Source organism: Eretmochelys imbricata, chromosome 8 (assembly GCF_965152235.1).
Source record: "Eretmochelys imbricata isolate rEreImb1 chromosome 8, rEreImb1.hap1, whole genome shotgun sequence".
Lineage (NCBI taxonomy): Eukaryota > Metazoa > Chordata > Testudines > Cheloniidae > Eretmochelys > Eretmochelys imbricata.
The window spans coordinates 45,953,313-45,976,796 of NC_135579.1; the positions used below are offsets into that span (position 1 = coordinate 45,953,313).

General features: G+C 40.8%; 1 protein-coding gene across 1 annotated transcript in view; it reads right to left on the bottom strand.

Annotated features, from left to right (window-relative positions):
* The window catches only part of LOC144269550 (dynamin-3-like), a 125,007-nt gene that overhangs the window by 47,995 nt on the left and 53,528 nt on the right, over window positions 1–23,484 (bottom strand). The window contains exons 4-10 of the mRNA XM_077825337.1: window positions 22,457–22,606; window positions 13,389–13,592; window positions 10,828–10,926; window positions 9,652–9,812; window positions 3,078–3,220; window positions 2,218–2,353; window positions 1,077–1,144 (exon numbers count right to left, since the gene is read on the bottom strand). Of these exons, the coding sequence (XP_077681463.1) occupies window positions 1,077–1,144; window positions 2,218–2,353; window positions 3,078–3,220; window positions 9,652–9,812; window positions 10,828–10,926; window positions 13,389–13,592; window positions 22,457–22,606 (961 nt within the window). The remainder of the gene's footprint in view (window positions 1–1,076; window positions 1,145–2,217; window positions 2,354–3,077; window positions 3,221–9,651; window positions 9,813–10,827; window positions 10,927–13,388; window positions 13,593–22,456; window positions 22,607–23,484) is intronic.

Genomic DNA, 23,484 nt, shown 5'->3' on the forward strand with positions numbered 1-23,484 from the left:
CTATGCTGAGAAAACGAATATGAACAAAAGACTAGTTTGTTGAGTTTCTGTCTTAATAGCAGGTTTCAGAGTAACAGCCGTGTTAGTCTGTATTCGCAAAAAGAAAAGGAGTACTCGTGGCACCTTAGAGAGTCTCTAAGGTGCCACAAGTACTCCTTTTCTTTTTGTCTTAATAGCATATTTTCACTTTTGTTTGTTTGTGATCATTCCTATGCTTATTCCTTCTACTTGATAGCTCTTAAACCCATGTCCTTTTATTAAAAACTGGTTTTACTTTCACTATAAACCAACTCAGTGCTGTGATTGAAGGGAAAGGTGTGTTAACCTCAAGTAAGCTAACAGGCTGCTGTGTACTGTCTCTTTTAAGGAGAGGAGAACTTGATAAGGTTTTGTGAGAGTGTTCTAGTGGGAGGGACTGGACACTACAGGGAAAACTGTTTGGGGAAAACATGGCTACAAGACCTATTGGTGTTACCCTTCAAGGAGTAACCAGGCTGGTGAAAGCCACGGAGGGGCTACTGTGCTGTGATTCCACAGCGGGTATCAAGGCTCCGAGCCACAGAGGCATACCTGGTTACAGGGCACGTGGTGACAACCCTTTACTGGTCTGGGTTGAACCCAAAAGTGTCCATTTCATATAGTTTTTGCATTTGATATAGAATGTATGTGGTAGGCAACTCAAGCCAAGCAAAGAAATGATAGAGAATCATTCTTTTTTCTGAATTTTGTGTCTTCAATCCATCAATCGCACCAATTCCATCAGCCATCGTGCTACATAAAAATTGTGTCTCATATGTGGGTGCTCTAACAGCAGCGATCAGCACAACCAGAAGAATTGTGTAGACTTGCTCTGTACATGATCTCTCCATAAGTCCCAGACAAATTTGGTATCTCCATGCAAATTAGTGGGCATGAGAGCCACCACTCTCATGGCTATGTTAAAAATGCAGGCATGAGATATATTTTTTAAAAAATCAACTGCCAGGTGGATGAGAAGGTGATGAGTGTGTTTATGGATTAACAAGAGTATGCTTTCTATAGATGTGTCTGAACCTGGAGAAATGGGAAGCACTTGCCTGATACCATGTATGTTTTTGATTGCATAGCTTATTTCTCTCCGCAGTTCTTTCTCATTGAATTCCATCTAGAGGAACCAAAGGATAAAAATCATGTTATACACAAATGCTTTTAACAATTCTGCAGAACATCCTACTAGACAACCAGAGAGGCCAGGGTCTACAAAACACACTCATGGTAGGATTTGGGGATGGTCACCTTAGGAGAAATGTGTTCCATTTATTTATTGTTAAAATTCTGGTGGACTGACACGCACACATACACACAGAGCTTATCTGTAAGACTGGCAGAAGAGCAGATAGGGTGTCTCAGACAGAGTTTTTTAACACAAAACCTGCATTTTTCTACAATCTGGGGATAAATGCTTGCATGTTTTGCACCTTAAACCGAACTGGTAAGAAAAAGCCCAAAACTAATAGCTATTTTCCACAGCTCTAATTTTAAGAAGGTACCTAAGTACTCATCACTAACAAGAGAATCTGAGTTACATCAGAAGCAGTTGTTTACCTGCCCCATCTACCCAGAAAAAAGATGAGGAGAGCAGCCAACAGTGGTAGAACAATGGAAAAGGTATGGAAAATAGTAAGAGCTGGGAAAAAGAGACAGACATGAATAAATATCAAAACATGACCGCTAGTTTTGACATTAGTCCATGCAGAAAGAGAAATGTAAGATGTCACATGTAACAGCTGAATTCTACCAAGACTAATTTTGCAAGGTAAGAAGACATGTAGTTACAAAGATATTTGTTACAAAACATGATTCATTCCTTACCAATTTGCAAGAATACTGGAAATGAAATTGAGAAATTAGGGAGCAAAGCGGGAAATGTTTTTGCAAAAGCCACAGAAAGCGAACATTTGAGCCATTTTTAATTAATGTAGAATTATGACTGAGTTTTGAATATTGCATATGACAACAATCTCAGATTGTGATTTCGTGTTAATAACCAGAAATAAAAATAAACTTCTTTCCTGTGTATTGGTGATAATTCTTCCCTTTTGTGTAGTTTACTCCTTTTAATTAAGGGTTTTCCTGTTAGAACACCTTCAAAGGAAATGTAACTTCATTGCCACTATTAAAATGAGTATGAAAATATAAAAACACAACTCAAAGCAAGGAGGACAGACAGACACCTACCTTTACTAGTTCAAAAGGAAAACGCTCATGGAAAATGCGATTGATTTTGGCACCACCAGATAGTTCTAATGTGTCAACTTGATCCCCTGATCCTTCAATTCTTTTTTCAAAGTCCACTGAGAACTGCTGAACCATCCTTAAATTTCAAAACAGAAACAAACTCAACAATGCATAAGCTAAGCTTTTCATTTCATTTTTATTTCACTGTATTTATTGCCAAAAGAATGATATTTCTAGGGTTAACAGTGGTACCTACATGGCCTTCTCCACTCCCAAAGGACACAAACAAGTATAAGGTTTTTCAAGTCTTTTTATAAATGTATACGGCTTACTCTCTTAAAAACACCAGCTATTTTTAATTAGATTTTCTGTATGGCTTGATATAAATGTCCAGATAAGTTGGCACTCATACTGAACAGAGAGTCCCATGAGGGAACCCTATGATAACAAACAGCAGTGGACGCAAAGACAGCTATGTTAAGAAAACATGTATTTTTGATTAAAAAGCAAGAAAAGGTTCCCTGAACCACACCCGGCATTCCAGGGGGTTCCAGTTTAGCACAGAGTACACAAACCACAGCCCAAGATTATAATGCTCAGCGTAGGACAAAACAAAATGATTTTCATCCAGCCCAGCATATTCTATGACTATTAAAATGAATTATGGAAAAATCTTTCTAAAATGGAAAGTGGCTAAAAATGTTATAATGCTTTCAGCCAAAATAACCTCTTTGAAGTTTGCAGAATGTATAAGCATCCTTCTGCATCTGCCTTTCACTAGAAACATCAATATCCTAAGCTTTAAGCTTAAACAAGCAAGAAACTATTTTACATACATGGAGGAGGAAATGGACACTCACTGCAGTAAGGCTTTAGTCTTTCTAGTCGGATCTTCTGGTTTAAAGTTTTTATATGCCTCTACTTCATGCTCTATAGAAAGCAGCTGGCTCTGAAGTTTGCTCCGGAAGGCTGGCAGTGTGTCTCGAATGTGATTGGTGAGTTGCTACAAAAAAATGAATTCTTTAAAACACTGGAAAGGCAGATGGATGGAAAGGATATAGCCCATTCCCTTTGATTGCCACACAAGAAAATATGACTTGTGCTAGGCTTTCCAATGGAATTCAGGTTGATCTTTGAAGTGACAGGAATACCCACAGGCAATACAAGAGCCTCTTTTCTTGTACACATACTATAATCAGAGCTTGAACAATTATCTGGCATCCCTCCCCCTTATACACACACACACAAACACACACACTCTGTTGAGCACTAAAATGAGGCTTGGTAAAAAACACTTGCTCAGCTACACCAACAAAAGCCAGGCACAGTTAATTGACAGTGGCACAGTTCCACATTAAGTTCTAGCCCTTTCAGAAAGCCACTTATACGATCAACCAATGCCATCCCCTCTCCTCCCTTTTCAGGATTTCTCTACTGCTATGGCCTGCTCTCTCAGGCACACAGCAGACCTTCAGTTTTCCAACTCTTCCATTTTACCTAGGGCCTCTGCCGTTTGCTCCACTTCCCCTTTTAAAGGATCTGCGACTCATGGGGAGTAAGCCATAGACTGATCTCCCATCCAGTTCTGGGGGACAACAAACCTAGCAGCTCTAGCGACACGACTCCCTCTTTACCCCTCATCCCCTGAAAAAGAGCAAACAGCTCTGCTGCTCCCTCCTGTTATGGGATGACAGTGTCTGGGTCACTCTGTTTCTTTCCTTTCTGCTCTTCCAAAATGTCAGCAGCATCCCAGCCAGACACAGCTGATTTACCGGGTCCAAATTTCTACTCATCCGAGGCAAGCATCTGAGCAGTTTTTGCCAGTTGTACTATAATCATACACTCAACTATAATCAGACACTCCACGAGTATACTACATGGACCCTTCAAGTAATGGTCAAAGGGCTCAAATCCATCCACAGTTTGAACACATTCTTTCTAGCCACCTCCAAACCTAGCAGAGGGTTTTAGAAACACACAAATTGCTCCTAGGACAATATGGTAAATCCTGGCTACTCCACTGAAATGTTTTCTCCCAGAAGGCCACATCTGTATTATTGGAGAGTCTCTATTGCATTATTTACCCATACATACAGCACTGGTATCCAACTTGCGGCCCTCAAGTCTCTGAATTGGGGCCTTTGAGGAGAACTGTGTTAAAATGATGTGTATTTGTATAAACTGAAAAAAACAACCACATTCCCTGAACCCCACCCTGATACTTTTAAATAGTGTTTGAATCAGCCTTGTTACTAAAGTGAGGAAATAAGGGGCATCTTCTCCTACAGCCCTGGGAGCAGCTCTGCTCCATTGACACCTTCCCTGCCAGGCCGTGGGAGGCCCATGGAAAGCAGGATAGCTGCTCAATTAGCTCTGTCTGCACCTAGGACAACATCTATTGGAGGATTGCTCCCCTACCCCACACAGGGCAGCAGAAGATATAGGAAAGAAGAAGCTGAGAACCAGCCACAAGTTATAGCTCCCTGTCCCCTAGCAGAAGACTTGTAGGTTGTTTCTTCTCCCTTTGTGCAAAGAGAACTGAACAGGGCAGAGGAACTGCCCCAACATTGACTGGGGCCTCTGGGTCTTTTTAAGATAATGTTTGGCCCTCAGGCTAAGGCAGGCACCACTGTTCTACAGTGTTAGTATATAGGTCTGTTTGTTAGCCTGGGATAGAATTCTGGGTTTGACTTTTTGATACTCTTATACTAATATGCAAAAATAAAGGACAAAGATTGTGTATGTTGCTTCTGGATCAGAGCAGTTAAATTGTTACTTGAGTGGACACTTTAAGACTGCCTCAACCCGTATCTCAAGGCAAAGTCAAGCAACCAGTCAGGAGAGGTAAATGGGTTTGGAGTGGGGGAGGTGTAAAATACTAAAAGACCAAACAAATGCCCGTCCCTGACAGCAGCACAACCTCACTCCTTACCCTTCCCAGTGGGACTGTAGGCGTGCACTGCAGGTATAGTTGGGCCTGCTAAGAAGAATGAGAAGGAAAGAATGGGGAATTGGAAATGAGAAGGGGGACATAGAATATCAGAGTTGGAAGGGACCTCAGGAGGTCATCTAGTCCAACCCCCTGCTCAGAGCAGGACCAATCCCCAATTTTTGGGCCAGATTCCTAAATGGCCCTCTCAAGGATTGAACTCACAACACTGGATTTAGCAGGCCAATGCTCAAACCACTGAGCTATCCCTCCCCCCAAAGGCAAGGCTCTGCGGCATCAGAGCTAGGAACAGAACATTGGGAAACAGACTCTGCCAGCATGTAGAGCTATCACATTGTCTGCACTTCAGACTTCTGCTCTCTGTCTACGTGACAAGAACCCGGGGAAAGGGTGAAGGGAAAGCCCTCTAACATACAGTTTAGATGCTTTTAGTATCAACAGCTATATGGGGAAAAAAATCTTGCCTTATAATCACTTTATCTTGACTTTCATTGGTAATCCTTAAAGCACTGGAGAATGGAAAAGCAGGAAGCACAGGGGGGAAACTAATTCACAAACAAAACTCACTGATTACATGAAGGCCTGACCTTTGCTCATTTATAGTTTCCATGTGTATTGTGGTAAGACCTGTACTATCAATGTCTAATTAGACCGTAAACTCATTGGACCATGGGCCACTTCTGTTTTGTACAGTTCCAAGCACATTTTTGATGCTCTGTAAGAAGAATGATTTTTTAAAATATTTTAATGCGTTTTGGGGCATGTCTGAAACAAGTCAATAATAACCATGAAACAAATAAATACGATACTGTACTCACAGTAAAGTGCATTGGCTTCAGGGGCACAAAGATGGATAAAAATTCAGGAAGAAGGGGGTGGTTGCTATATATAATATCCAATCAATATCTGGCAAAGGTCAAGAATTACGTCAGTTGGTTTTCATATTTTCACTAACTGACCTCTCATCACACTCCAAACATCAACAAATCTAGCAATTTGGAAAGGTGCAAGTTTGCTTTGATCAGTGTCATAGTTTTATAACCACTCAACAGAAGAAGCTACTAAGAAGAGAAGTTACTAGTGCATTTCATATTTGCCCAAGTGATGGTGGGGGTTCTTCCATTTTTAATGGACAAAGATGTAACAGATCATACACAAATAACCACAGTTCATTGATTAAGGACAAAGGGTTTTTTTCAATCTATGTTACAAATAAATCCTCTATTATTTCTCCCTCTAAAACAAACCAGGAATAAATTATTGTTCAGAAAAACCCTGTAAACAGAGTTCAATGAGCTATTTTCCCCATAGAATCACACTCTGGAGTTTCATTTGAGCACCACCTTGTGGATCCAGAGACATTTAAATTTTAAGCAGATTTCAAACAGGCACCAGCACGTGTAACAACAACATGATTCATATGAATGGTACTTACATGGATCTCTACAGCATAACCCGTTCCATTCAAATAAAACCTCACGGAAGTCCAACAATGAATACCGAGGGGCACAGCAGACTGTGTTTTTGTAAAGTAGCCAACTCAGACAAATTTTAATTACTGGTAAGTAAAATAAAATAACTGGGAAGTGATAAGATACCTCCCTATGGTAATGAGAAATTTAACTATTTTAACCTAAAAAAAACATTCCAAAAAGTGACCAAAACAAAAACATTCCAAACAAAAGCAAACGTATAGGATGCATGAGAGTTCTGCCACCCTGTCTCAGAAACAGGTTCTGTATCGCAGATAAACTGCCCTGGTATTCCTCTCTAGTGGTTGCTCTAACCCGAACAGAACATGCCTCAAAACAGCCATCAGATTGCACGCCTGCCAAGTCACTGTAGTGAGAAATGCTAATCATTTAGTCTTGTTCCTCTCGGAAACGGCAGCAGTTATTGGCATCTGTTAACTGAAGTCAAAGGAAACAAAGAAACAGGTGGGCTTTTTAAGGCCCTTATTCTTCTCCAAATAAAGAGCCAAGAACTTTGTAACAGCGAACATGGGAAAAGTCTCACTGAGATGAGCAAGCAGAAACGAGAAGAACATTGGCAAGATGATCAGCTCATTAAGTTGGAACTCTGACATCACTTTCAATAAGGAATTTAGGGATGCTTTCAGAGCACCATCTTATCCTTTTCAAACTTGGTATGAGGTCGATCAGTCACTAGAACCTGTAGCTCACTCACCCGTTACAAGCCAACAGAATTAAGCAAGTAATAAATCCATTTCTTCATGCCTGAATATCGATGACATCATAGCAGAATTTTCAGAAGCCTTCACGATCCATCACTAACTTGGAACTCTCAGCACTAGCCTTCCAGTGACTATCCATCTATCTCATCGCTGGTCGTCCCCTACTATGATGACCCTTCACTATTCCTTCCTTAATAGCGTTATCTAGGTTATTTCCATTACTACACTTAATGTATACTTAAGAAGCATAGACATGGAAATAAACAAGCCAATGTAGGAAATTTGAACTCGTAGGAAATAAATAGCTCAAAAAGAGGCACCATAAGTTTTGTCAGGATTATATGAATATCCAACAACACAAGACTTTTTAAATAGGGGATGTCAAATTCAATATGCCCACATTAGCCTGATAAGTTGCTGAAGAGAGACTTGGACTACCATGAATTTGTTGAAGGGTAAACTAAGAGAGTTGCCAAAATGAACATGAAGGAAATCTGTCTTTAAATCTAGCAGACAATTAACTTGGTTGAATTTTGGAGGAAAGGGAAGGATGGGGCCCAGAGAAAGTGACCAATTTATAAAGGGATCCATGTTGGCCCACACACACCAAATAAACCTTTATGATGTTAAACCCTTTTAGTGGACTCTTTTGGATAAATCAGGAAGACTTGAGACATTTGCTAAGAAACATCATGCCTCTGGAGTTTTACACTATCAAGAGACTGCCTGGTTCCCATCTCATTGCATAAGTCAGTATCATCCACAGCTGGGCTGAGAACCATCTGTCTCAGCCAAAAGAAGGTTATCAATTTCAATCAACCCTTGGTCCTCCCTGAGCTTGGTCAGCACCTTTGCTACCAGAGGTAGTGGTAAACGGTTTTCAAGACTCCCCTCTACTGTGGATAGAAAAGGTATCCCTTGCCAGAATAGTACATTGATAGTTTCTTGTTCAGGTGAGTGACAAATGGATCAGCCTCTAGTTTCCCAGCTGGAGGAAGGTGTGATCCACCACGCTGTTCTCCAGAGGATATTCATCAGAGTCTTCAACCAATCACAAGAACTGCTCTGTGTTCTCCTGGGGTCACAAATCACCTCAAAGGAGATGAGGAGACAGGGCTATGACCCTATACCCCTATTCACTGCCCCAGAGACCAAACAAAGGTGCAGCATGAGCACCCCATGTGTTCCATGGAGCAATTGTGTCTCCTGGGGGACAATTCCAAAACCCCAGCCCACCCTAGCCCTTCTTGGGGTAGCTTCTAGCTCCATATTACCCCTTACACAGGGTTGTGATTAGTGCCAAAATCTAATCCTTAACCTGAAATAATGCACAGAGGGAGATAGGAAAATGCATTCTTTACCTAAAGTCAGATGGACTGCCTAGAATTTTCTTCTTTGGGAACTTTAAATCACACAATGAGTTATAAGTCATGTTTTCATGCTAGGCCGCTTAAAAAGCGAGAGATCAGTATAATGAGTCCAAGTGATATCCTGATGCTTGAAAGTAACATGAAAGAGGTGAAAAGAAAAGGAGTACTTGTGGCACCTTAGAGACTAACCAATTTATTTGAGCATGAGCTTTCGTGAGCTACAGCTCACTTCATCGGATTCATACCGTGGAAACTGCAGCAGACTTATATACACACAGAGAATATGAAACAATACCTCCTCCCACCCCACTGTCCTGCTGGTAATAGCTTATCTAAAGTGATCAGTGCTGGAAATGGCCCAACTTGATGATCACTTTAGATAAGCTATTACCAGCAGGACAGTGGGGTGGGAGGAGGTATTGTTTCATATTCTCTGTGTGTATATAAAGTCTGCTGCAGTTTCCACGGTATGAATCCGATGAAGTGAGCTGTAGCTCACGAAAGCTCATGCTCAAATAAATTGGTTAGTCTCTAAGGTGCCACAAGTACTCCTTTTCTTTTTGCGAATACAGACTAACACGGCTGTTACTCTGAAACCTATGAAAGAGGTGGGGAGTGAATTTAAACAAAAGGGTCACTATTATTGTAATGTATGTCTAGCACAATGATTTAAACTCCACTGACTTCAGCTGAGTGACTCCTGCAATACACTGGCAAGGGGGCAGGGGAGATTGGTTCCTGTACTCTTTGCAGTGAGTTTCATACATAATCCCCTGTGATATGTTGGGGAAAATACAGTGTTATAAACAGGAAAGAAAGAATCAGGTGCACTACAACAGTGATTTTAATACAGCATTTTTTATTGGTCCTGTACACACACACACACACACACACACACACTTTTTCACATTTGCTTGTACCTGATTTAGAACTTTCTGCAGATATGGTGTTCCCATCCTGTCTGCCATATGTCTGTAAGCTGGATGGGAAAGGAAGAATTTCCTTTCTGCCAGCATGGCTGCCTTAATATCCTTCTTCCCATCAATGTCTTTCTGACTTCTGTTTACAACTCCAATATACCCTAAAACAAGATCAAAACAACCCTGTAAGTCAATGCTGTTACTCCCCACGGGGCAGTGTACATGTTAGCTCAGTACAGACCAAGTTCACCTATTTTTGGTAATTTTTTAAAATTATTGCAATAAACTTAATGGGTTCAGCGGGGTTCAGGCTCGGCATATGTGGGCACAGCTTCCATGGAAGTCACTGGCTCAAATTCAGTGATGACTGAAATGGTGGTACAAGTTAAATATTGGGGGTAAGCTGGTCGGAAACCAGGTTTAAATGGGGAGACAATATCACTTGCACTGATTTGGCATTCCAAGGGATGTGCAAAACAAGAGTGACTTGCACACCACAGGGGAGGAAGAGGAGGATGTGGCAGAAGGGTAACAAACAGGACAAGAAAATAGGAGGTCTTGATATCCTGTCTTCTGGTCTGATCCCTCTCTGGCTGGTTTGTTTTCTGGGGTTTTGAGAAAAGAAAAAGGGGGCTGATCTACCTGGTGAAACTGAGTTCCATTTCAATATTACTTTTGTATTATTCTGATGGTGGAAAGGAACATGTCTCTCTAGCTCTATAAACGATCATCTGAAAAGCTTTTGGAAAGGGGCAGAGCTTAGACTGCAGTGACATCATCAAAGATCCAGTGGCTGCTTCCAGACTGCATCAAGGCACTCCCACACATTGCGAGAAACAACAGACATTGTCACAGAAAAGGAAATTTGCAGGTAACCTAAACTCATATTTCCCATTACACCTCGTGCAGCCTGTTCCAAAGTCTTAGTTCATTTCCCCCCCTTATTGGGTATTTTGGGCACCCTTCTCCTCTTACCTTTGCTTTTTCATAGCTTAGTGTGATGATAAAGGCTATGAGCACAATCTCTACTGTAATCTGAAGGTAAACTGCAGAGATTTTCTAACCGAGCACTCCATTAAAACCAATCTTCTGTTAATTTACCAAATGCCTACCTTCCTCATCACCACTTTGCTACAGAAGGAACTGGTACATGGAGTATAATATTAACATTCTTACCTCTACGAAGAGGGAGCAACTTGTTCTCCAGAATCTCTGTTGCATCAGTTCCTTCATCCATCAAATCCAGTTTTGTGATTACACCAATGGTTCTCAGGCCTGCATCACCAACCCCATCCCCCCCGCCCCCCCAAAAAATAGTTAAATATCATTTATGCTGAGGGAAACCAAATCAATTAAACTTTACTCTCTGGTACTGAGTTTACTTGGTAGAAAAGAACTGAGTATTTTCTCACTATTCCTATGGATCTGTAATGGAGTTTAATGCAAGAGAACTGCATCTTTAATCTGTCACCTTAGTTTTACTTTTGTTTTTTTTAATTTTAAAAAACCACCTGTCCATTCCAGACCCAGGGACAGGGTGGGAGCAGGGAGCTAGGTCAGTGTCCATCCACCACGCACATGAACAGAGCCAACAGCTAATAAATGAGATAGCAGAAGTCAGTTTGGGCCTACCGACCATAAGCAGAGCCAAGTACAGGAATCAGTTAAGGTGTGCCAGATAGTGAGGCAGGGATCTTGCATGCTAGCACTATAGTTCCCACTCTGGTTTTCCTTTAGTCCATCAAGCCGCTCTTGGACTCCACACCCACTTTTTTGTTCTTTACCTTGAGAGTGAGTAATACAAATTTAATGTAGCCACAGCCCCACCAGGCAACAGATGAACATGGCTCTCTTGAGCCTGTCAGCACTTCTTTTGAATTGGCGGGGAGTGGGGGCCTCTTGCAGTAATACAAAATGCTCCCAACTCTACCAAGTCAAACTCTTGAATTCTAATCCACCAGGTGGCAGCACATTATATTCTCTCACTCCCTGGATTTGTGCAGGAAATGGCCTAACTTGATTATCATGCACATTGTGTAAAGAGTTGTCACTTTGGATGGGCTATCACCAGCAGGAGAGTGAATTTGTGTGGGGGGGGTGGAGGGTGAGAAAACCTGGATTTGTGCTGGAAACGGCCTAACCTGATGATTACTTTAGATAAGCTATTACCAGCAGGACAGTGGGGTGGGAGGAGGTATTGTTTCATATTCTCTGTGTATATATAAAGTCTGCTGCAGTTTCCACGGTATGCATCCGATGAAGTGAGCTGTAGCTCACGAAAGCTCATGCTCAAATAAATTGGTTAGTCTCTAAGGTGCCACAAGTACTCCTTTTCTTTTTGCGAATACAGACTAACACGGCTGTTACTCTGAAACCTGTTATATTACAGTGGATCTCAACCTTTCCAGACTACTGTATCCCTTTCAGGGGTTTCAGAGTTGTAGCCGTGTTAGCCTGTATCAGCAAAAACAACAAGGTGTCCTTAGAGACTAACAAATTTATTTGGGCATAAGCTTTTGTGGGCTAGAACTCACTTCATCAGCTGCATGGAGTGGAAAATACAGGAGCAGGTACAAATACATGAAAAGATGTGATTTGCGTTACTAAGTGTGAGGTCAGTCTAACGATATAATTCAATTGACAGCAGGATACCAAGGGAGGGAAAATAACTTTTGAAGTGGTAATGAGAGTGGCCCATTTCAGACAGTTGACGAGAAGGTGTGAGTAACAGTAGGGGGAAATTAAGTTCAGGTTTTGTAATGACCCAACCACTCCCAGTCTATAAAGAACGGTCATTACAAAAGCTAAACCTAATTTCCCCCTACTGTTACTCACATCTGATGAAGTGGGTTCTAGCCCACGAAAGCTTATGCCCAGATAAATTTGTTAGTCTCTAAGGTGCCATAAGGACTCCTCATTTTTTCAGGGGTTTGATTTCTCTGGCATACCCCCAAGTTTCACCTCATTTAAAAACTACTTGCTTACAAAGTCAGACATAAAAATACAAAAAAGTGTCACAGCACTGAAAAACTGCTTACATTCTCATTTTACCATATAATTCTAAAATCTATTGCAATATAAATATTGTACTTACATTTCAGTGTGTAGTATATAGAGCAATATAAACAAGTCATTGTCTGTATGAAATTTAATTTGTACAGACTTCACTAGTGTTTTTTATGTAGCCTGTTGTATAACTCTAGAGAAGTCAATGTACCCCCTTGTTGAACTGGTTCATACCCCTGGATGAGAACCACTATGTTATTACATTGCCAAGACAAATTGCATTTACTCTTGCTGTATGTGTTGATTTATTACATAGTCATATCAGTCAGCAAGGCATGCCAAGAAAACAAACATCATTCTAACATTTATAGTACAGTAGCACCCAGGCACCCCAGTCAGCATCAAGGGCCCATGGTGCAAGATGCGATACAGACTCCTCGGCTGACAGAGGCCCTGTCACAAAAATTTCCAATTAGGTATATTTCATACTTCACTCAATTACCATACACTGGTTACTTTTAGACCTCAGTTGATAGTACAATTTACTGAATTATGCTGCATGAGCAGAATTCCTATTCTTCTTCTGATGTTGAAATCAGTATAAAATTTTTAGTTATGAGTAATGAGTTTTCTTGCACTGTTAAATGCATGATCCACCACAGTAAACTACAAGGTATATTTTCATCAATGGTATCTGAAAGCGGGAAAGGTTTACATCTGTTCACACTTACCTTGAGGGTCTACTTCTTTAGCTAACTTCAATGCATCTGAGTTGGCAAGATCAGTGTTGGCTGGAGTCACAGCCAGGATCAGACAGTTTTCACGAGAAATGAACTGCATAATCATGTCTCTGATCTGTTGCTCTATATCTGAAGGTTGATCCCCTACTGGCACTTTAGTGATTCCAGGCAAATCAACAAGAGTCAGGCTTAGCACTAAAGAGAAAGGGCATAAGACCAAAAGGTATGTTGTTAACACTTTACATCCCTAAAGAGAATAAAAAGATGATCCAAGTCTGAAGTTCTGGTGGGGAGCCATAGTTAGAATAGATGTATCAATTTTCAAAGGCTTTTGAACATTATTTTGTAAGCACACACAACTAGAGCTGTGCCAAGACTGGCAATTCCATGTCACAGAAGAGTTCAACATTACAAAGTTCGGTTTTGTTCCAGAATGGAACTGCTTGTCACAACCTACAAATTACATAGCGACAGACAGAACTTCTTGTCCCTACCCAGCGGGCTCAGCTGCCTGTCATGCCTCTAACTTCCACTTCCTTTTTCAGATAAATGGCAAAAGCACTAACCAACATCAACATGCACTCCCAGCCAGGGCTGGATTACCCAATAGGCAGACTAAGCACATGCTTAGGGCACCACCAAAGCAGGGGGCACCAAAAAAAAATATATAGATTTTTTTTGGAAAAAATTTGATATTTGATATTTCAAAAAAAGCATCGAAGTAGTCATCATGGGAAAAATCAGAACTTTGTTAGACTTCCTTACACTCCACTACACACTCTTCCCCCATTTTTCTGTTCTCTTTTTATTACTTATCCCCACCTAAACCAGGGGGGTGTCCTACTAACGTAGATCGAAATAATGCAAGGAAATCAGATCCTGTCATATACTGCAATAAATTTGTTTTATTATTGATATATTCTTCTGAGTTACATGTACTTGATTTTTTTTTCCTCTTTATATACATACACACATAAAAATAGTATACGTTGTGTAATTTGGTTTTGTTTTTTTTTTAAAGTTCAGATAACTGAGATAAGGGGCAGGATGAAACCTAACCAACTAAGTGGAGCACAGAAATGTAAATTGGCGGAACAAAAGAAACAAAAAATTAGTGAAATTTTCCAAAATCTTCCAAAGCTGACATCATTTTTCAAAGCGAATCCATCAGAAGCAACATCTTCTCTCAGTAGCACAGACATCGTTCCAAAACCTGGAGGTGTTTCAGAGACTGACCCTTCTTCTACTGGTGAAACAAACATTCCAGAACCTGTGGATGTGTCAGAGACTGTAACTGATCATCCTACTCCTGGTGGTAAAACAGACATTGTTCTAGAAAGTGTGGATGTGTCAGAGACTGAACCTGCTCATGCTGTAAATAATAGGAGAAAAGATCCTGGTATGTGGGTTGATTTCAGTACTGATGATGTAGCTTACTGGATAGATTGTGGACCATATGACGGTCAACACCACACTGGGCCATTTGAGAAATCACGCTGGACTTTTACCAGTGGCAAACAAACAAGATATTATCCACAAAAACTATTTTTGGCATGAAAGCAAATGGTGAGAAATACACTTGAAAATGGCTACTGTATTCACCATCAACAGGGTTTGTGTACTGTTCTGTTTGCAGACTTTTTGCGTATAAATCTTCAACGTTTGCTGCAGATGGATTTAGTAACTGGCGGAATACTGTTAAATGAAAATAGCAATACTCACAGAGTTTCAATGTTGATATATTTAAATCAAAGACAGGGCTTTGGATTGACAAAAATTGGAAGAACAAATTAAAGGGGAGCATGAATACTGGCAACATGTCTTGCAGCATGTTATAGCTGTTATTCAAACATTAGCTGAACATGGTCTGCCTTTCTTGGGATCAAATGACACATATGGATCATTGCAGAATGGAAATTTCTTGGGACCGTTGGAGCTTGTGGCTCAGTCTGACCAATTTTTAGCAGGCCATATCTCAAAATATGGGAATGCTGGCAAAAGTAACCCATCATACTTGTCCAAGATAATATGTGATGAACTCATTGGTCTAATGAGTGACAAAGTTTGTTCAGCTATTGTGGATGAAATAAGTAATGCTGGGTACTTCAGTTTATCTGTAGACTCTACACCTGATCTTTCACATATTGATCAACTGAGTATTGTACTAAGATATGTGTCTCCCACAGATGGAAAACCAGTTCAACAATTTATAAACATTCCTCAATTTGAAAAGCCACACTGGTGAAGAAATGGCAAAAACCAGTACTGCACTATCTGTGCCAAGTTTGCAAAACAGATTTCTCGAAGTGCAGAGGTCAATCTGTTGTACCAATAAAATAAAAACCAGCAGGATCTTATTAAAGGAGAAAAGGCAAAATACCACATTTATTGTGAATACAGAAAGAATCATAGTAAGCAGTTAGTTATAGCTATAACATTCCATTCAATCTCATATTTATTCACACATTCATTCATACACACACACACACACACAGAGGTTCTGCAAGGTTGTTATCATAGTTACCAGCCTTAGAGTTACTCATGCCAAGCCACTGGCCAGGTGGCCTGGACATGAGGAGGGAGAGGGCCTTGTCAGATGCTCATCTGACGCTCCTGGAAGTTGATTTGCAGAATCAGAACCCGAAGTTCTCACTTCGTAGAGTCCATTTTTATAGGAATTTCCTCCTATGCCAGTCTATGGGAATTGCTTCATCATGCTGTTGCTGAATCAATCAGCAGATGGCACATTCCTGAGGGCTCCGTGCTGTCAGATGTTATCTTGTTCTTTGGTTCTCCCATTCTTGAGGCTGTTGGGTGGATTCCAGTCTGCCCTCCGTGGGTCCTCTGGTTATTTCCACTTGACGCCTTCTTCAGCCGATGGATACTGGATTCTTAGGCTGGCACCTCCCTGATCATTCAGTTATTATCCACACCAAGCATCCATCCACATACATCCTCTATCTCTATTTTAATCACAATTGTTAATACAACAAAAGGGCGGGGAGTCTCTGGGTGCTGTTTCTGTTGTTAGAGTATTGCTTTGAGTTTCTCTCTCTGTGAATTCAGACTCTGTCTTGGAATGTACTAACGCAAGTAGCAGCTTGCAAGTTTCACACATAGAGGGAGAGAAACAGTACCAAAATCCAAGAGACTTCTTAATTAGTAATACCCTGAATTTAAACTATGGGGAATCAAACTCATTTGTGATTTTAATACAGAACTTCTTTAATATGATCCAACAACTCTTATGACAAGCTGCCAACATGTCAGGGAGTTATCAAGGAATGCAGAAGAAGCTTTTAGAACAGAACAAATATGCCATATTCATACCACATGCTGCACACTCTCAATCTTGTTGGCCGCAGTGCTGTTGATTGTTGTCCGGTGGCAGTAAGTTTTTTCTCAACAGTCCAGTTACTTTATACATTTTTCTCTGCCTCAACATACTGATGGGCAGTTCTTAAAACACATTTAGGCAATGATTGTGTGTTGAAATCTCCTTCCAATACTCGCTGGGAGGCACATGCAGTGGCAACAAGTGCAATTCTAGAGTCCTACTCAAAGATTGTGGATGCATTAGGAAGTATAGTTGAAGACCAAACACAAACGGGAGAAACTATATGAGAGGCAGAAAACATTGCAAACAAAATGCAAGAACTAGAGTTTGTATTCATGTTGACCATGTGGAATGAAATTTTGCAACACTTTTACCACACAAGTCAAGCTCTCCAAGAAAAAGAATTGGATTTGAAAACATGTGCAGACCTCTGTCAACCATTAGCAGACCACTTACACACTTTGAGGAATGATTTCCAAAGATCTGAAGACATATCAAAAGATATCTTGCCTGATACTAACGACAAAGAAGCCCAGTCCCACAAGCAAATCAGGAAAAAACAAGCAAATGATAGCAGTGCAACAGAAACAGCACTGAATCCTAGAGACAAATTTTGCGTATCTACTTACTACGCTATAACTGATACACTTGAAGCTCATATGAAGAGGAGAGGTGAAGTGTACAAAGAAGTATCAAGTAGATTTTCTTTTCTAAATGACATGGATTTATCTGATGAACAATATTCACAAGGTTCCCAAAAGCTAGTTGATTCATACCCTGTTGACTTGAACATGAATCTCTGTGGAGAAGTACGGCAGTTCCACTGTTACATGTGCATAAAGTTTAATGAAACAGGAAAAATGAAATTCAGTCACATTGCTCTTCATGACACAATACTGAAAGATGGAATACAAGGCATATTTCCAAACATAGAGCTTGCACTACGTATTTTTCTAACACTGATGATTACGAACTGCTCCGCAGAATGTTCTTTCTCTCAGCTGAAAAGAATAAAAACCCGCAGGGAACAATGTGTCAGGACAGACTTGATTCACTTTCCCTATTGTGTATGGAAGCAGACATGCTTCGTCGAGTCAGCTTCAATGAACTTATCCAGAATTTTGCAATCAGAAAATCTAGAAAGAAGCCATTTTAATTTCAGCATACGTGTAAGTTTTGTGTCATTTCAAAAAAATAAAATTTTATTTTACGGTATAGTATTGTTTTTATTTTGAATTACATATGGGGGGGCACCATAATCTTTTTCAGTGCTTAGGGCCTCTAAAGGTCTTAATCCAGCCCTGCTCCCAACTGTATGAGAAGTGCGGAATGTTTCTCAACATTTGGGCAGTTAGGATCAAGAAGCATCCATGTCTATCTCTTTTTCTTTATGACTACCCATTTTAGGAGCAGAGATGAGATGGCACAGGCTGTTTCCCAAATCCAGAAGACTGCAAAAATAAAAGAGCTTAAGACAAGATTTTTAGACATCCGTTCCTGCAAAGCAGAGGATTAGAGATGGGAGTGGACAGGTTTTACTGACAGTCATGTCTTGGAAGCGAGTCACTCAAACACTTTTGTGATGTCCCATTCTCCCAGGTATATTTTAGCCCAGCTTAATCAGTATGCCTAAAGGAAGAGTAAGTCTGAAACAAGCAGAGCTTTTAAAGATCCTGGGTTTTTCCTCAGCTCATTTGAACATAAGTGAGAGTACCTTAAGGAAGGCCAATACATTTCTCTTCTGTCCCCACAAAGGTTCTGGTAAGAAACCACTACAGTGTGGCCCAACCAGATGAGCATGCATCAATGCCACAATATTTGCAGGAGCTGGAATTTTCTCATAGCTAATCTGACCACTCACAGGTGCAGGAAATCACCACAGAAGATGTGTGTGGGGCAGAAAAAAAAAAAGAAAGAAGGCATACTCATATTTTGATCCTACCACACACCCCTCCCATAAGATCAACTTGGAGACAGTGAACTCACCAGCTGCTGGGAGCCAGAAAATGGGGATGGGGAGTTGGCCCACTGGATTACCAAGGATTACCCCACTGGAAAGACAAAAAAACTCCAGGCAGGAGATCCCATAAGAACACAAGAGCTACCATACTCGGTCAGACCAGGGTCCATCTTGCCCAACAGTGCCATACCAGAGTTTCAGGGGGCACACCCAGAACAGGGTGATTACAGAGTGATCCACCCATTTTGCACTCCTGGCTTCTGGTAGTCAGAGGTTTAGAGAGTCACCCAGAGCATGGGGTTGCATCCCTAATCATCTTGGCTAGTAGCCATTGATTGATTTATCCTCCACGTACTTATCCAGTTGTTTTTTTAATCCAGTTATACTTTTGGCCATCACAGCATCCCATGGCAATGAGTTCCACAGGTTAGCTGTGTGAAAAATTACTTCCTCTTGTGAGTATTAAACCTGCTGCCTATTAATTTCATTCAGTGACATCCAGTTTTTGTATTGGGTGAAAGTATAAAACACTTCTTTATTTACTGTTTACACATCATTCATGATTTTATAGACTTCTCTCACATCCCACCCAGTTCATAGAATCATAGAAGATTAGGGTTGGAAGAGACCTCAGGAGATCATCTAGTCCAACCCCCTGCTTAAAGCAGGACCAACAACAACTAAATCATCCCAGTCAAGGCTTTGCCAAGCTATGACTTAAAAACCTCGAAGGATGGAGATTCCACCACCTCTCTAGGTATCCCATTCCAGTGCTTCACCACCCTCCTAGTAAAACAGACCTAGACCTCTCCCACTGCAATTTGAGACCACTGCTCCTTGTTCTGTCATCTGCCACCACCGAGAACAGCCAAGCTCCATCCTCTTTGGAACCCCCCCTTAAGGTAGTTGAAGGTTGCTATCAAATCCCCTCTCACTTTTCTCTTCTGCAGACTAAACAAACACAGTTCCCTCAGCCTCTCCTTGTAAAGCATGTGTCCCAGCCCCCTGATCATTTTCATTGCCCTCTGCTGGACTCTCTCCAATTTGTCCACATCCGTTCTGTAGCGAGGGGGCCCAAAACTGGATGCAATACTCCAGATGTGGCCTCAACAGTGCCAAATAGAGGGGAATAATCACTTCCCTCAATCTACTGGCAATGCTCCTACTAATGCAGCCCAATATGCCTTTAGCCCTCTTGGCAACAAGGGCACACTGCTGACTCATATCCAGCTTCTCCTCCACTGTAATCCCCAGGTCCTTCCTGCAGAACTGCTGCTTAGCCAGTCGGTCCCCAGCCTGTAGCAGTGCATGGGATTCTTCTGTCCTAAGTGCAGGACTCTGCACTTGTCCTTGTTGAACCTCATCAGATTTCTTTTGGCCCAATCCTCCAATTTGTCTCGGTCACTCAGGACCCTATCCCTACCCTCCAGTGTATCTACCTCTCCCCCCAGCTTAGTGTCATCTATCCCATCATCCAGATCATTAATAAAGATGTTGAACAAAACTGGCCCCAGGACCGACCCTGGGGCACTCCAGTTGATACCAGCTGCCAACTAGACATCAAGCAGTTGTTCACTACCCGTTGAGCCAGCTTTCTATCCACCTTATAGTCCACTCATCCAGCCCATACTTCTTTAACTTGCTGGCAAGAATACTGTGGGAGACCGTATCAAAAGCTTTACTGAAGTCAAGATATATCACGTCCTCTGCTTTCCCCATATCCCCAGAGCCAGTTATCTCATCATAGAAGGCAATCAGGTTGGTCAGGCATGACTTGCCCTTGGTGAATCCAAGTTGTCTCTTTTCTAAGATGAACAGCCCTAATCTTTTTAGTCTCTCCACATATGGAAGCTGTTCCAATCTATGATCATCTTTGTTGCCCTTCTCTGAAGCTTTTCCAGTTCCACTATATCCTTTTTGAGACTGGACTACCAGAACTGGACACAATATTCAAGGCCTAGGCACACCATCTATTTATACAGTGGCACTATGATATCCTCTATCCTATTTTCTATCCATTTCCTAACACAGTGGTCCCCAACCTTTCTGTGGGAATAGCATATTCCTATTCCCAGAAGACTATGGCGGGCGCCAGACACCCCGCTGCTGAAATGCCACCGAGAAGCGGCAACGCTTCTCAGCAGCATTTCAGCAGGCGGTTCTCTGGCGGCCACGCTCGGCGGCGGCATTTCGGCGGCGCGGTGTCCTGTGGGTGCACACAACTGGCCCGCGTTGGGGACCCTGTCCTAACACTTTCTAAAATACTGTTAGCCTATTTGACTGCTGCAGCACATTTAGCAGAAGTTTTCAAAGAACTATCCACAGTGACTCCAAGATCTCTTTCTTGGGTGGTAACAGCCAACTTTCTTTGGATATCTAGAAGAGGAATCTGAGCGTCAGCTTGTTCCACTGGGGAGCTATGAATCATGGTAACCCAGTTGAGCCCTGCTCCCACAGCTGTAGCAGGCCCACACAAGACTGAAGCAAGGTCTAGCACCACAAGTACAGAATGGACCCACTATGGAAGACTGAAAAGATCGATAAAGCACCTTCTTCTTATCCTCCCCTACTTCTATTATTTTGCTCTTCAGTTCATGATCAAGATGATATGGATTGATGCAGACAGAAAAGATGGTACCTCAGCCAACAGCATAAGTTGTTTTAATGTCCAAGAGAGAAAACAACTGGGGAATCCTATTTTCTCCACATTGGTTGCCAGCTACCTGACACATGAGTAAATGCTATATGGTCTGTATTGGTGGTAACTATGCCACATAGAGGAGCCTGACACACCGCCACTGAAGAGAATATTAAAACAAGAGTAGTATCTGCTGTAACAACAAGTTTCTCTGGCGCCTAAGTTTATCAAAACTTGAGTAGATCAAAGGCATTGTCTTGGGACATCGAAGTTAAAAAATACAAAATACTGTTAAAGGTAGGTGAGAGTTTATCTGGAGATCATATGGCTCATATCATGATTATTATGATTATTATTTTAAAAATGCAGACTCAATTTTGCACTTCTTCATCTCATATAAAACCGACCTATCTAGATTAATGGAGAAGAAATACAACAATATTTTTTCACTAGTTATTCTGAAATACTAAAGGAGCGATGCATATCCCAAAAGCAACATAGGTAAAGTTGTCAGCTTTCACCAACTCCTTATATTCTAGTATGTCTATATATGTGACATTTAACTAATTAAGAATTAGTTGAAACTGAAGCAGTTTCATCAGATTACTCAAAACCTTTATAAAAACTTATTTGTGTATTGCCTTAGGATATGCATCTACCTCATGCAGTTTGTAATACCATTACAGGATATAACTTTCATGCTATAGTGGAAATTTCAGTGTGTCTGCGGATGTGGCTTCATGTCCAAGTTAGCCTTTCTGAAAATTGGGTTGCATATGATGATCATCTAAAAGTCCAGTTTTCTTCAGTAAGGATTTAAAAAAAATGGTTTAGTCCTCTCTACACTGTTAACCATTTTCTATACCAGTTGATGACAATCTATTGTCTACACTACGTCACTTTCTTCACATAGACAGGGTTCAAAGTTCACGAAAGGGAGTAATCAAACAGAAGGAAGCCTTTTCAGATCATATACTGTTACATGAATTATACATCCTCAAAATTTTCACTCTAAGTCAATTTTAGCAATAGTGTCTCTCTGGAATTTTTTTAGTCAAGCAATGAGAACAAACAGAATATATAATATTAGTTACATAAATACAGAGTAGAATGACTTTACCTACCATGTGGGGAATACACTCTTAAATTAATAGGAATTGAAGAAATGCCTTTATTCAGTCCCGTCACTCTGTCTGTTTCTGCTTCAATTTCTTGACGAACTTCATCAAAATCTGTAAACTTCCTCCCTTTGCAGTGTAGGAACTCGGCATATTCTGTAACAAACATCAATAGTATCTTTACGTATCACAAAAGATTTAGAAGATTACAAGACACATCCTTTGTGTTCTCTAGACAGTTCTCTAGAAAAGCATGTTGAAGTCACTGAGGATCACAAGGAAAAAGTTAGGTGGGTGACCAAATAGTGTAGGCAGACTTCCTACAGATGAAGATAGCCCAGAATGGAAAGGTTTGCTTAAAAACAAAACAAACAAGTTTATTGAATGCAATTCATTACTTTTATCTGTGGCACCTGATCTTCTGGAATAACAGCATAAAGAAGGGTTTGAATAAATACAATTTAACAGAATAAGGAGCAGATTGTTGAAAAATAACAAAAACAAAAACTTGCTAGGGACTCAAATACAGAGCAATTGAGACTATAGTAGCTGGACTGAGAACTATGATTACTGGAACACAACATGTATCAGTACTAAAGTCTGTTTCTTGAATCTTCTGAGTCATTTTTTCACTAATAAATGTTATTGGCTCAGCTGTACAAAGAAATGAAATGAGAAAATAGCCACTTATGCATCAATGGTATTATTTAACTGACTGAAAAACAAAAGAAAAAAACCTTCCCCCTAAACTTTTGCAATCCCTCTGATTTGAAAGTGTGTATGTTGGGAGGGAAGGGGGATGTGAAGATCCAAGAAGCCCACTATCCCAAAGATAGGGGAAAATGAAATTAATTCCCTAATCTAAAGTGTATAAAAATGCTGCAACATAATTCCACAGCAAATTTTTTTGTTTGTTGATCATCTAGCTAAAACCTTCTGGTTTGCCTTTAACAATTTAAAGAATTCAATATAACTTGTATTCTTTTTTAGAACTGGCTGTACAAGAACAAGTGAATTTATTTCATATATGCAAA